This window comes from Andrographis paniculata, unplaced genomic scaffold (assembly GCF_009805555.1).
Source record: "Andrographis paniculata isolate CXL003 unplaced genomic scaffold, ASM980555v1 Contig71END, whole genome shotgun sequence".
In the NCBI taxonomy this organism is placed as follows: Eukaryota; Viridiplantae; Streptophyta; class Magnoliopsida; order Lamiales; family Acanthaceae; genus Andrographis; species Andrographis paniculata.
Window position 1 is genome coordinate 553,847 of NW_026137608.1, and position 15,224 is coordinate 569,070.

Sequence of the window (15,224 nt, forward strand, 5' to 3'; positions counted from 1 at the left end):
TTTTGTCCACAGTAATTATTTAATTTCTTTTAAATAAATTATGAATAATAAAAATCTTATAAAAACCCCCAAGACAAACACAGCTTATATGTTAATTTAAGAAGTTTTTAGAACTTCTAAATCTACGGGGTATGCCATCGTAGCATTCACTCCATGTCTTTGAAATACTGTCTGATTGTCATCAATTTGTGAAACTAGTAACTTTACAAGTGTGTTTGTTTTAGAACGATTCCGAAATAATATTTAGAAATATAATATATCCATGTTAACACAACATATAATATATAAAACATAAAAGTATAATTTATCCACTCACAGAAAGTCGAACAATTCTACACAAAAACGAAGCACTTCTTATATTACAAACACAATTTGTATTACATAACCTAAAAAACACATTCATTATAAAACAGACTGAACAAATCCGAAGGGTAAAAACCATTTGGACTAATTTCATAGTTCACAGCTTGGCTGTACAGCAGCACAGATTTCGCTCCAAATTCTAATTATTGACAACTCGATCGGTAAGTACGCCTACCGTAACATCGTGAGCTAGACAAACAATTGTATCATCAATTTGAATCAGAAAGAATGAAAAACCGTAAAAACTTGCTATGCATAATTTGTCGATGAAAGATATGCTTACGCTTTTCTTGAAAAATGAGCAAAAAATGTTTGTTGAGATAGTTTTGCAAGTTTTGGTTCACTGCAAGCCACAGATTGTTTTAACAGCGTCTGTCCCCGAGGCGCATTTATCTTCTAGAAATGGTATCGTCTTCCAAACCTTCAACTTTAGCAGCGCATCCTTTTCACCTACAGAGAGCATAGGTTTTGCATCAGTTCATCAAGTGCCAGTAGGCTTAATGTTAAAGAACATCGGCATGTGATACCTTCAGCAGCACCATGCTTCTCTGTGCAAATGGCAGCGACATGTGAATTATCCAATTCTAGGAGACCAAATTGCCAGTTGCTCGTGACGTCAGGACCGCCATCAAAAGAGTCTACTACTATTTCAGAAGCCTAACATAATCAACAAACACACACACATATATATATATATATTTGTTAGAAAGGAACATTATGCTGTCTAAACAATTTAATAAGCAAACAGCCATAGGATCTTTGAGATGATGTTAAACAAACAACCCAACTATGAGATAAGACTATACTTCTTTGGTGATTTTTTAATGTTTTCCCAAATATGATGTTAACTTTTTTAAAACAATGGAAGCATGGCATTCCCTGCTCAACAAGATACCTTAAAATCCGAATCCTCCGATATGCTAAAGCCTTTGCTTCCCGTACCTTTGAATCGAATTGAAAATGTTTTGAAAGGTGCACCAGAAAACCCTTTTCCCAATGCTTTCACATATGCCTCCTGAAAGTGATAGATTGAAGTGAAAAAACACAAATCATACTTGCAAAGGTTTTTAGTATAACTAATTCAATTGATGAGCAAGACCTTGAGTGTCCACAATTTAATAAACTCCATGCGCTGAATTTGCGGATCAGATATATCCTCTAAGAAATTAACTTCATCTTGGGTGAAATAACGCCGAGCAAGAGCTATCACACTGTGTCTAAGACTCCGGTCCTTCTCTTCCATGTCAACACCAATCTACAAGAAAGCAAATTATAAGGTGTTTCATTTAATAAACGACTTAAAGTATAACTCAGCAAGAAGAACGGTAGGATAACTAACTTGAGAATTGACGGTAACTCCACATGCTATTAAAGAAGATGTGTGTGAGATGTTTAAATGCAGTGGAGGCGGACGCAAATCATTACTGAATGGCCACTCAACCTGCCAGCATGTCCCAGATGTTTGAATGACAAAGTTCAAAATGATACCAGAAAAGGATGAACACCAAAAACTAACACAAAATAGACGGACTTAACCTCAGGCTTTCCATGTATATTCCTTCTGAATTTCAATGATTTGGGATTAATCGGTGGGTTTATCTGATCTAACAACCAAACTTGCCATGAGTACCAAGTTCCAGCACGTACATTGAATATTCAGATTATCTTGGTCAAAAGAAAATGTCAATTTCATCCTACTAAACTATCAAAATTTCAAAACACAATGCATAGGAGCAAAACTTATTGCATAAGCTGATTTTCTCTCTTACTAACCACCTTCATTCATAATTCCAAGCCATTACCTCATTTAAGATATAAAATATTTTTGATGTTTTTACCAAGCCCGCCCGACTAATGTTTATCTTTTCAATCTTCTCCACATGTATGCTAAGCAAATAGATGTGGATTAATCAAGAAGCTTACCTCACATAGCTATTGTATACCACACATTCACTGTGTTCGCATCAGTTCCAAATACAATTTGAAATGGGCAGGAAGAAGATATAACGGTTTTAATACCCAAAAGTCCAAAACTAAAATGAAATTCTGTGAGCATTGTTAGATCATCTTAACAAAGCATCGGACATATAATTATATAAATACACTATCAGAAACTCAAGCAACATAACTAAAGAATGTGAGGAAAACACCTTTGAATTCGGGTACATAGTAATGACGTACATCTGGCTATGGTAGTGCGAACCAAAGTGCGTGCGAGCAGAGCATTTTTCTGCAGCTTTTCTTCCCGCATTCGTGATATGTCTTCCTTCTCACCAGGTGACAGAATATCTAGGTACTGTCTTAACAACGACTCGTCACTTACTTCGCTCGGTTTAACATACCATAGATGAGCCTCCCTGAAATCATAAACATGGATTTAAATAACGCAAATTTACATAAACAATGAGTGTACAACGAATAATCAAATCAATAAGCAGGGAACAGGAACAATAGCGATTAACCTCGGCGCAGGGAGCTCAACAGCAGGCGAAGAAGGCGAACAACTAACGAATCCCCTTCCAAGGCAAAAAGATTGCATCCTCGAAAACCCCAATCGCAGGGAAAAAATTCCTTCGCAGGACCGAACAAGGAACATATATCGTATATATTATATATTTGCCGACGCGATGTTTTCTTTTATTTTGTATTGAAGGTGGTCTCACAGATTCCACCATTAAAATTAATAACCCCCATCATGTCTACTAAATCTCCTAAAATGCTAAAGATGCAGATTGCTGCCGCCGAACATCCACACTGCCGAACCGCACATCCAAACAACTGATCCGATGCACGGGCGAAAACAAAACAATATGAAAAAAAATTCACACTTATTACAGAATCAACGAAATGACAAGCATTCTTCCATTATAAATACGAATTATCTATTATAAACATAATTTACACATTTATTACAGAATCAGCAAAATAACAAACGGATATGAAGCCACGGCCGAAGGGAGAGACACCGCAAAAAAAAAAAAGAGAATGATACTTCCGCCGAAGAAGAAGAAGAAAGAGAGGATAAATTGAAGCTTACAATTGCAATCGGAAAAGAGGATAGCGTGGGTGGAAGAAAGAAATCAACGGTGAAGAGGATGGCAGGAGAGACGGAGACGAAGCCGGATGGGACCTGATGAAGACGAATTCGAAACTGGAGAAGGGGAAAAGAAAGAGAGCCCGAGAAGACAATATACACCCGCAAACAAAGACGGAGAAGAAAGAAAAGGAGAGAAAGAGAGAGGAATGAGGAGAAGAAGAAGAAGAAAATGGGAAGAAAAGAAAGTGGGAGGGACGGCCGTGTGCGGTTGATTTAGGGTTTTGTGTTTTGTGATGCGTATGTGTGCTTTTTATTTTAAAATTAAGGGGAAAAAAACAATTTTTCATCCTAATATAATTAAAATTTATTAATTTTGGGTTCAATATAAAAAATGCATCAATAATATAACCAAAATTTATCATTTTTTTTCAATATAACCAAAACTTATCAATTTTTTGTCCCAATATAAATTTTTTTTATCAATTTTAGTCCAAATATAAACAAAACTCATCATTTTTTATCTCAATATAATCAAACCTTATCTTTTTTGGTCCCACCGTCAACAAACCGACGAAAAATACTGAAGTGGACTTGCAAGATTGTGCAATTTTTTCAAATATAAATATAAGGTTCGATTTCTTTTCACATCAGCATTTTCCGTCGGTTTGTTAGCGGTGGGATAAAAAAAGATGAGATTTGATTATATATGGGACAAAAAATGATGAATTTTAGTTATATTGGGACTAAAATTGATAAAATTTTTATATTTGAACGAAAAATAATGAGTTTTGGTTATATTTGGACAAAAATAATGAGTTTTGGTTATATTAGGACCAAGATTGATAAATTTTTTATATTGTGAACAAAATTGATGAATTTTGATTATATTGGGACCAAAAATAATTTTTTTCCCTAAAATTTATCAATTTAGTTTCAATAAAATAAAACTTATCAAATTTTAATTTATTTTTAAATAGTTTCAATCAATTTTGGTCCTATGTATTTTGTGATGCGTATGTGTTTTGGGATCTAAAAGCGTTTAAATAAGCTAAAAGTTGTTTGTCAAACACCCCTTAAATATGATAATCATTTAAATAAATTAATATATTTCACCAGATTAATTTTTAATATTTATCATATTTAAATAAATTAATATTGTTACGTATGAAATTTAGAATTAGGTTAAAAAGCCCAAGGTAAAAGAAAAATGGGCCTGACATTAGAGTTGGTTGAACTGGCTCAAGGAAAATAGGTTTATTTCTAAGTCCTCAGGACGGAAAGACCTCAGGTCGGAAGGTCTTCAGGTCGGTAGGTCCTCAAGACGGAAAGACCTCAGGTCGGAAGGTCTTCAGGTCGGTAGGTCCTCAAGACGGAAAGTCCTCAGGACGGAAGGACCTTAGGTCGGTAGGTCCTCAAGACGGAAAGACCTCAGGTCGGAAGGACCTCAGGTCGGTAGGTCCTCAAGACGGAAAGACCTCAGGTCGGAAGGTCTTCAGGTCGGGAGGTCCTCAAGACGGAAAGTCATTAGGACGGGAAGTCCGCAGGTCGGGAGGCCTTCAGGACAGGAAGTCCGCAGGTCGGGAGGCCCTCAGGTTGGGAAGTTCTCAGGTCGGAACTCTGCTGCAGGACCAAAAAATCGGATGGTTTGTTAGTCGGGATGTCTGTAGCTAATCCAAACAAGTCAGATGGTTTGCAAGTCGGGAGGATTGGCAGTCGGACCAATACGATTGTAGATTGGCAGTCGGGCCTAAAGGGCGGAAGGTCTGTGGTCGGCTTAAAGAGTGAAATATAGGGATAATTTTGGTGTGCTGAGGACACGTGTCAGCAGGAGAAGGGTTGGAAGACGGTTGGGAAGGAGACGTTGTAACCGTTCGGGTGACGGTTTTCAGTACGGTTTCCCAGAGAATATTTAAGGATTTGGACCATCATTTGGCAAGGCATCTTCAATCAACTTCAACAAAGCAAAGTCAGATTTGGGGATCACCACTTTAAATTTCAGTCTTTTATTTTCCAGTTTATTTTCTGTACCATACAGTGTTTAGAGATTCCTAATCTCAGGCACTAATTAATCAAGTTTAAGGATATTCTCTATATCTTTGAATTTTACTTTATTTTTGTTGAAAAATTACATCAACAAATTGGCGACCACAGTGGGAGAAAATTGCTGATCCATATGGCAAATTTTCAATTCCACAGTACAGCCGTTGGCTTTATCACGGCAGAAGAAGCTTCCCAACTACGGGCCGAATTGACAGCAGGTTTTCGGCAAATGTACGACCAGCAGATAGCAAATCTGCAGGCAATACATGACGCAATGCAAAACTTGATGGAGCAATCAAAATTCATGTTGAATTCGGTTCCTGCACCGCCAGAAATGTCATGCCCCCAAACGGACAACGCCATTCCTGAGCATATACCCAGTCAGACAGACTGGAGACAGGACCAAACAGGAGGACAGGCCCGACCAGGGACGACCGAATGGACGGAGACAGGTCGGCAGGATCACGACGCCTGGACGGACCATGGTCGAGAAGACCACACCGACTGGACGGACCATGGTCAGGAGGACCACACCGAATGGACGGACCGTAGTCGGGACAACCACACCGACTGGATGGACAAAGGTCGGGAGGACCACGCCGACTGGACGAATACAGATCGGGAAGACCACGTCGACTGGACGGACAAAAATCGGGAGGACTACGTAACCTGGACGGATACAGGTCAGGAGGACCCCGCCGAATGGACGGATACAGGTCAGGAGGACCCCGCCGAATGGACGGACACGGGTCAGGTCGCCGACCATAACTTTTCAGGCGAGCAAAAGAATGACAGAACAACAGTGGCCGAAAGGAGGAATAAGTCGGACGGGAGTCTGAATACAATGGTAGTGCAAGATCGACCAACGTCCAGACCAGCACCAGTCCGCAATAAATGGAGGTCGGGTCCAACGAAGCCTCAAAGGATGGAGGTCGGATCTGAGGCTGACGTAGCCTCGGATGCTAACCTACTAACTCCTAAAACATCATAAGAAATGATGCTTAGGAGTCTTGAGGAGGAGGCATGTTGTTACGCACAAAAAATAATAATAATTGTTACGCACAAAAATAATAATAATAATAATAAGGTATCCAGAGTCAGTCGGTGGGTTCTCAGTCGGTTGGTTCTCAATCAGATAAGCAAGTCGGATGGTCCGCGGTCGGGCAAGCAGGTCGGATTATCCGCAGTCGGATAAATGGGTCGGTTGATACAAAGGTTGGCTGCTATGGGGGTCGGTCGAAAAAGGAAGTCGGGCGAAGAAAGGTCTGTTGATAGGTCAGACGATTGAAGAGACCAAATAGTGGTCGTTTGATGGGGCGACCAGTGAGTCTTTTGATCTGGCGACCAATTATGTATCTAGATTGGTCGGTTGGTCGGTCGTTGGGTTATGCGGTTGGCGAGGCGGTTAAAGACATGTGTCAATGAAAGAGGCAGTTCTGAGTTCTGTAACTGGTGGGAACGGTTGGTGAAACAGTGCGACGGTTCTGAACGTTTTCTTCAAAGAATATTTAAGGATTTGGATCATCATTTGGCAAGGCATCTTCAATCAACTTTAACAAAGCAAAGTCAGATTTGGGGATCACCACTTTAAATTTCAGTCTTTTATTTTCCAGTTTATTTTCTGTACCATACAGTGTTTAGAGATTCCTAATCTCAGGCACTAATTAATCAAGTTTAAGGATATTCTCTATATCTTTGAATTTTACTTTATTTTTGTTGAAAAATTACATCAACAAATTGGCGACCACAGTGGGAGCAAGACAAAATTGCTCATTCCAATTCCGGCGATAATTTCATACGTCTAAGATCCGGCCGAATCATCGGAAGGGTCCATATGGCAGGTTCACAACCACAATCATCTTCGGCACCGGCGGGAGAATCCGTTCCACCACCTATTGTGCCAAATGCCGGGGAAAATCCACAACCACCAACTGATTGGAGGTCTTATGTTCAACATATGAACAACCAACAAACTTTGGTTATGCAGAACATGTTGCGTGAGCAACATAATTTGATGCAGAACATGTTAGATCAAGCACTGTCAAGGGTTAGTCTTCAACCCACTCAAACTCCACCAGGAGTATCACCGTCCAGACTACAGGCAAATTTCGCAGGGCCATCATTCGTGGATAGTGCATTTCCAAGTGCCACAAATCCCAACCGAACGGATAGGGGAAAATCTCCTCTGACTTTTCCCAACACTGTTCCGCTGGGACCAAGGGTTTCCAATCCGCAGCCGAACAATGCAGGGGAGGACAGGCCTGGAGGATATATACATGATCCTATTCATATTCCTGTGCAGGATCCGTTCCATGTTCCTGATCAGCAACGTTTTCATGTAGATCCTGATGAGATTGCACATATATTAAGGGATCAGTTTGGGCTAACTCCTCAGATGGCTAACCGTCCTGCATATCAGAGACCTTTCCCAGAAAGGATCGTTAATGAACACCCCCTCCCAAGGAATTATCGACCACCCGATTTTCATGCATTCTCAGGGGAGGACGGATCTTCCACCATAGAACATGTTGGTCGGTTCACAGCACAATTGGGAGAAGTTGGTAATAACCCTTTTTATAAGTTGCAACTGTTTGGTCTATCTCTTACTAGAACAGCGTTTTCGTGGTTCGCAAGTTTACCTCCTGGGCAAATTCAGACGTGGGAAGGACTGGAGATGGCATTTCATGCCAGATTCTTCAATCCTTTACCAACTGTTTCTTTAACTGATTTACTAGAATTGAGACAGTATCCAGAAGAATCTGCTTCACAGTTTATAGAAAGGGTGCGATTGATGAAGGGACGATGTCCTACGGTAATCAGTGAGAAAGAGATGACCAATTTAGTGGTCCGGAATATGCATACTCGCTTAAGAAAGGCACTCACTGCCCTGGATGTTGAGGATTTGGCAAGTCTTGCATCCAAGGCAGGACGTTTAGAGTCTTTGTTCAGAGAGGAAGATCAGCATAACAGGCGTAATAGAGGCCAACATATGGCGAGTATGGGAACAGAAACATGTGACTTTGATTTTAATCAGTCAGAAGAGATGGCAGCCGAAATCCTTTCTGGAAAACCTTATGTATGCCCCAAATTGAAGCCAGTACCAGGATCTGAAGGAAAGGAGCAACCGACGTTTGATAGTTCGAAAGCTGATGAAATCTTTGATATCCTACTGACTGATGGGCAGATCCGTATTCCAAAGGGGCAAAGACTGGCCACTAAAGAAGAAATCAAAGGGCGACCGTACTGCAAGTGGCATAATTCTTTCACACACAATACAAGTCAGTGTACTCATTTCAGGAAGGAAATTCAAAAAGCCATCAAGACAGGTCGGCTCAAATACATCACTCTAGGTGTAGACCAGCAACCGTTTCCGAAAGTAACAACGGCTATGGTTGACATCCAACCAAGTTCGGAAACAGGGAAAAATTCGGCCAATAGTGGACAAACAGGGGAACGAACTCAGGCAAGCCCCGGAACAAAAAAAGGAAGTCAGCCAAACAGTGGCCGACCGGAAGAACGACTCAAAGTTGTTGAAAAGCCAGTCGCTGAAAAATGGGACCATCCAGACGGTTCTTTTAATGTGGAGGTGAAAGAAAAGGTTTTAGTGCGTGACCACCCGACCAGAAAAACAGGGTCAGTCGGGAACAATTGGGCTCGAAATAAAAAGCCTTTACCAGTTGATATAGATCCTCGTTTCCCAGGTATGAATCGTACACAGATTCGCAATGCCAAACGCAGGTATGCTGCAAAGTATGGGAAACGAGTTCCTTCAACAAAACAACTAACCGACGAACGAAAAGCAGCCGACCACTTGGCAGGAGATCGGTCCATTAGAGTCTTTACAGAACAAACAATCAATGAGCAGGGAGCAGCCATTCAATCTCCAAAAAGTCGGTCCGGTCGGGTCTGTTCAAGAAAGCAACCGAACGACGGATTAGGCGCTTCAGATTATACCAAAGGAAGTTCGTCGGGACAGGGGAAAGGTAAAGGAATATCAGATGAAATACTTAGAGGTTTTAGATGCCAACATTGTGAACGGATCAACATCAATCCATCTCCTGAAGAATTCCGTATAGAATCTTTGACGGTTCAATCTCGGAATAAGACAAAGGAAGAAGTTGTAACTACAGAGGAAAATTCGAGATCTGTTAAATCCCGTCTGGGGCCACGAATCCCTTGTCGAATGACAGAGGTTAATCAGATGAGAGATGAACCGATGTGGGCGAGTCTGGTAGATGATACTATGGACGAACCTTTATGGGCATTCTTGGCAGATGATGAATTAGAGGAAACAGAGTGGGCAAAGACTTCAGATTCCGAGCCTCAGTCGGAGACACCTTCGATAGTGTTTCCTCCTATTCCAGAGGGTGCGATCTCCCATTTGAAACCTCTGTATGTTAATGCTCACATTTGCGGGAAACCAATCACAAAGGTTTTTGTGGATAATGGAGCAGTCTTTAATGTTATGCCATTGAAGACTCTCAAGAAGCTAGGGAAAGGAATTCATGATCTGTCTCCTGTGAAATTCGAAATGACAAGTTTTACAGGGCAGCCGACTAAGCCTGAAGGCATGATGGTTGCCACAATTGAAGTCGGACCAAAGAAGATCTCCACTGTTTTCTTTATTGTGGACGCAGATACTACATACTCTCTCTTGCTGGGAAGAGACTGGATTCATGCCTCTCAATGTGTGCCATCAACCCTGCACCAACAATTAATGTTCTGGGAAGGAAATCAGGTCTTCAAAATGGAAGCGAATGACAACCCATTCGATGTATCAGAACAAGTTGAAGAGTCAGTGTTTTATTCCAGTCATTTGGCTCCGATGTCTCAGTTGTATATGGCCAGGGAATACCCAAACAAGGGTTATAAAGTCACTGGCCAGAACTCGATGTTCTATTAAAAGAACACCTTTATTGTATGGCTCATGATAAAGCCACACCCATTCCCATATAATTTGTTTGTTATGGATGATACAAGTTTAGAAGTATGTAGTTCTCTTATTAATAAGTTCTATCTAAAGCAGTTATTACATAAAGTAGAAAATAGTAAAGAGATTCTTGATGTTCACCTCCAAGAAGATGAACAATTTCGTTGGCCTGATTTATTGGAGAAAACAGAACCAACAGCTTCATCACAAGACCCATTATTGGAGTTTAATTTAGGAACCGAATTGGTTCCAAAAGTGATCAGGCTAAGTGGTTATTTGTCTAAAGAGCAACAAACAATGATGCTCGAAGTTATTAGAAACAACATTGATTGTTTAGCATGGGATTATTCAGAAATGCCTGGTTTGACAAGAAGTCTAATAGAGCATCGATTGCCTATCAAGGAAGGTTGCAAACCTTACAAACAACCTCCAAGGCGAATGAGCCCGGATCTGATGCCTCAAATCAAGGAAGAAATCCAAAAACTTCTCAAAGTGGGTTTCATTCAGCCTTGCCGTTATGCGGAGTGGTTGGCTAACATTGTGCCAGTGGTCAAGAAAAATGGTAAGATAATGATATGCATCGATTTCAGGGATTTAAATCTAGCTACCCCTAAGGACGAATATGTGATGCCTATGGCCGACATGTTGATAGATGCAGCAGCAGGGCATAAAGTCCTTAGTCTGATGGATGGTTATGCAGGTTATAACCAAATATTTCTGGCAGAAGAAGACATTCCTAAGACAGCATTTAGGTGCCCAGGGGCTTTAGGTATTTATGAATGGACAGTCATGCCATTCGGGTTAAAGAATGCAGGGGCAACTTACCAAAGAGCCATGAATGCAATCTTTCATGATTTAATTGGCAAATCTATGGAAGTTTATATTGATGATGTTATTGTTAAATCTTCCAGTTTTGACGAACATTTGAGAAATCTTGAAGAGGCATTCGAAAGAATGAAGAAGTACAAGTTGAAGATGAATCCAACCAAATGTGCTTTTGGAATATCAGCCGGGAGCTTTTTAGGATTTTTAGTTCATGAGAGAGGAATTGAAATCGATGCCAATAAGGCTAAAGCCATTCTTGACAGTCGGCCACCCCAGACAGTTAAAGAAATCCAAAGTCTTTTGGGTAAGGTGAACTATTTGAGGCGTTTCATTTCTAATGCTGCTGGCAAGGTCAGACCCATTACTAAATTGTTGAAAGCTGGAAAAAATGCTTTTGAATGGGGTCCCGATCAACAGACGGCTTTAGATGCTATCAAGCAGGCATTGGTTCACCCTCCAGTCTTGATGCCTCCTAAACAAGGTCGGCCACTCAAACTTTATTTGGCAAATACATATGAAGTGGTTAGCTGTTTATTGGCACAGGATGGTGATGACGGGAAGGAAAGGGCAATCTACTATCTCAGTAAAACCCTTACAGGACCAGAACTGAATTACACTATGCCAGAGAAAATGTGTTATTCATTGGTCTTCGCTTGTACTAAACTCGAGCATTATTTGCTGCCCAGAAGAATTGAGGTCATATCAAAGGTGGATCTTATCAAATTGATTTTGCAGAGACCTATTATGAAGGGCAGACTCATGAAGTGGGCCATCAAATTGGCTCCTTTTGATCTTCAACATTCCCCTTTGAGGGCAATCAAGGGACAAGCAGTAGCTGACTTCTTAGCAGAATTTTCACAAGTCGGGTATTCTCTTTGTGATAGCGTTCGACCACTTAGTTGTTCATCATATTTGAATAATCTACAGGTCGGATGTGTACCTTATATAAGTACCAGAACATGGTTGATGTTCTTTGATGGTTCTACCTCTGGGAATAAATCAGGGGCAGGGGTCTTTTTGCAAGGACCTGACGGTCAAAAGATCAACTTACAACTACGATTGGAAGCCATGACCCATAATTCGGCAGAATATGAAGCTTTAATTTTGGGTTTGGAGGCTTTAATAGCCAGGAAGGTCCAGTCTGTGATCATAAGAGGGGATTCTCAACTAGTAATCAACCAGGTAAACAATCAATATGTTTGCAATTACCCTCATCTTCGCAGATACAGGGACATTGTGGGTCGGTTACTGACGAAAATCTCAGAAGTAATAATTGAGTTCATTCCGAGGAAAGAAAACCAACGTGCTGATGAGTTGGCTCAAAGGGCCTGTAAAGGAATTCTGGAGGATATGTGGTCGGAGGTCAAGTCGGGCATAAAAGGAAAGACAGACCCAATATGTGATCGAATGGTCGGGCAGGAGATTGTCGGACGGGAGCCCGACTGCATGGTTACTGTCGGACAGGAGCCCGACTGCGTAGTTACTGTCGGACGGGGGCAGGAGCCCGACTGCGTAATTACTGTCGGACAGGAGCCCGACTGCGTAATTACTGTCGGACAGGAGCCCGACTGCGTAGTTGCTGTCGGGCATGAGCCCGACGGCGTAGGTACAGTCGGACACAAAGATACCAGTGAAACAGTGACCGATTGGAGAACAGAGCTTATCATGTATTTACAAAATCCAGGTGCGAGTGTTTCGATTGCGACACGATTGAAGGCTTTACGTTTTCAATTGATAAATGGAATTTTGTATAAGAGATCATTTGAAGGTTTACTTTTAAAATGTTTGGGGTCTAAAGAAGCTCTAGAGGTAATGACAGAAGTACATGGCGGGATATGTGGAGCTCATCGGGCAGGTCTGAATATGAGATGGGCCATTCATCGTTTAGGTTTGTTCTGGCCAAAGATTTTCGAAGATTGCATACAATTTGCCAAAGGGTGTCAGGAATGTCAGAGACATGGAAATTTGAACCATTTGCCAGTAACCGAACTGCAATCTTTGGTAAAACCATGGCCTTTTAAATCATGGGCTATGGATATCGTTGGTAAGATACATCCTGCTTCATCGAAACACCATTGTTTCATATTGGTCGCGACTGACTACTTTACCAAATGGGTAGAAGCAGTTGCTTTGAAAAATGTGGATCAGAAAGAAGTGATAGACTTCGTTTTGAACCAAATTATTTACAGATATGGTATTCCTCAGTCTATAACAACCGACCAGGGCCTGGTTTTCACAGGGGAAAAGTTCTCTACTTTCTTGGCAGAATTTGGTGTCCGATTACACCATTCGTCACCTTATTATCCCCAAGCCAATGGACAAGCGGAAGCAGCAAATAAGATCATTATTGGGATTATAAAGAAGATGGTTGAAGGGAACCCAAGAAAGTGGCATTTGTTATTGTCTCGGGCTTTATGGGCACACAGGAATACCAGAAATACAGCCACAGGGTTCTCACCGTATCAACTCACTTTTGGCCAAGATGCTGTTTTACCAGCCGAAATCCAAGTATCGTCTGGCCGAACAGAATTTACTGATGGTGATCTTACAACACAATACCAACAGCTTATGTTGCAACAGTTGGAGGATTTGGATGTTAACCGACTCCATGCAATAGGTCAAAGTGTGAAACAGAGTGAAATCAGAGCAAGGAATTACGGAAAGAAAGTTCTTCACAGGACATTCCAAAAAGGAGACCTAGTCTGGAAGACCATTCTTCCTACATATAAGAAAACTGACCAATTGGGAAAGTGGTCACCGAATTGGGAGGGACCATACATTATACAAAAAGATATTGGGAATGGCGCTTTCATTATTGTAAATCATGAAGGTAAGAGAGTACATGATTGTATTAATGCTAAATATCTGAAGAGGTATTATCCTGCCTTTTCAGATAACAAAACTGCCTGAAGCAAAATATTATTCAGGACCCATTTGTGGGGTTCGAACCTATTTAAAGGTTCATTTTTGTTAGTCATCATGTATTTGTGAGAAATTTTTTGCCTCTGAATCAGAATTTTCATCCCAGTGAGTGGATATTAGTTCTGGTTCTTCTTCAATAAGATCTTCCAAATCTGGTCGGTACATCTCCCATTGGCTTTGCATTTCGTCTAAATCTTGATTGGTACGTGCTTGCATGTCTGTTATGGCTTGATATTCACGGTCAACAATGGTACGCAATCTTGAAAAGACTTTTCGTTGATTGGAAAATATATTATCCCAACCAAGGTCTGGAAGTATGGTTGCTGCGTGATTTTCAATCATTTCCATGTGATGATGGAGGTCAGGAATGCGACCAAGGATGTCACGAAGAGGTTCATACCCCTCAATGATTTTTTCCATTAGGCGGATGACGCGATGAATGGTTCTTCTACCTCGTTGGGAGAATCGGAATTTGAAGTCTAGTTGCTTGAGTATATGTAACAAGTCTTCTGCATGGCCTCCAATAGGGTGATTACCTACAAAGAAGGGTTGAAGAACACCTTCCCAGTTGCTTGATGGAACATGAGGTCGGTCATTCGCCATGTTTGTTAACACTTCAAGTGTTTTGGTTCTCAAAATATGCCTTGGAATGTGTTTCTTAGAATGTGAGAAACAGTGTTCTTTTAAGGAAGGAGTTTGTTTCGGTTCCTACAAAGTTTGAAATTGAAAGGTGATCCTTGTTTTGAGAGAAGAAGGAACAATATATTACTAAGTCAAATGTTGTTACAGAGGGGGAAGTATTACAAAAGTGCCCCTAGGGCAGTTTTTATATGTGTCCATTTGACTTCATCCCTGGATAACCTTCTGGTATTAGCAGCCGTCTGATATCTTCTGATGAATTGAGATCGAGCTTGGGTTTTCAGCTCTTGATCCAATTCGGCCTCGTTCTTTGTATATTTCTCAAGCAGACGCTGCTCATTGGTAATTTGATTATCCAGGATAGACTGTTCTTTCCTTAGCTCCCGCAATTCTGCCTCCTTTTTCTCAATGGATTCATCAACTTGAGCCTTCGTGCTAAGGAGACCGCCCAGCCTTCCAGTAGTCTGC

The 15,224-nt window shown here is 41.0% G+C and overlaps 1 protein-coding gene across 2 annotated transcripts; it reads right to left on the reverse strand.

Moving 5' to 3' along the window:
• Nucleotides 1-330: 330 nt before the first annotated feature.
• LOC127264885 (uncharacterized) lies at nucleotides 331-3,671 on the reverse strand. 2 transcript variants are annotated; one of them, XR_007841850.1, is made up of 10 exons: nucleotides 3,401-3,671; nucleotides 2,826-3,141; nucleotides 2,545-2,720; nucleotides 1,900-1,967; nucleotides 1,703-1,804; nucleotides 1,463-1,618; nucleotides 1,259-1,378; nucleotides 891-1,020; nucleotides 647-813; nucleotides 331-552 (listed from the first exon to the last, which is right to left on the reverse strand). XR_007841850.1 is itself a non-coding variant. In XM_051294454.1 (9 exons), exons 2-9 carry the CDS (start codon nucleotides 2,957-2,959, stop codon nucleotides 704-706), a joined length of 996 nt encoding a protein of 331 aa, XP_051150411.1. In that variant the 5' UTR covers nucleotides 2,960-3,141; nucleotides 3,401-3,671; the 3' UTR covers nucleotides 331-703. The 2 variants fall into 2 exon arrangements, 1 of the variants encoding a protein (XP_051150411.1); XM_051294454.1 differs by having other exon boundaries at nucleotides 331-813.
• Nucleotides 3,672-15,224: the final 11,553 nt, after the last annotated feature.

What these genes read in the sequence shown, in the direction of transcription:
- LOC127264885 (XM_051294454.1), bottom strand. Translation starts at nt 2,959, where the DNA reads ATGTTCCTTGTTCGGTCCTGCGAAGGAATTTTTTCCCTGCGATTGGGG. An exon ending in CGGAGGATTCGGATTTTAAG is followed by an intron (nt 1,021 to 1,258) that starts GTATCTTGTTGA and finishes TGATTATGTTAG; the next exon opens with GCTTCTGAAATAGTAGTAGA. An exon ending in GAAGCATGGTGCTGCTGAAG is followed by an intron (nt 814 to 890) that starts GTATCACATGCC and finishes TGCTCTCTGTAG; the next exon opens with GTGAAAAGGATGCGCTGCTA.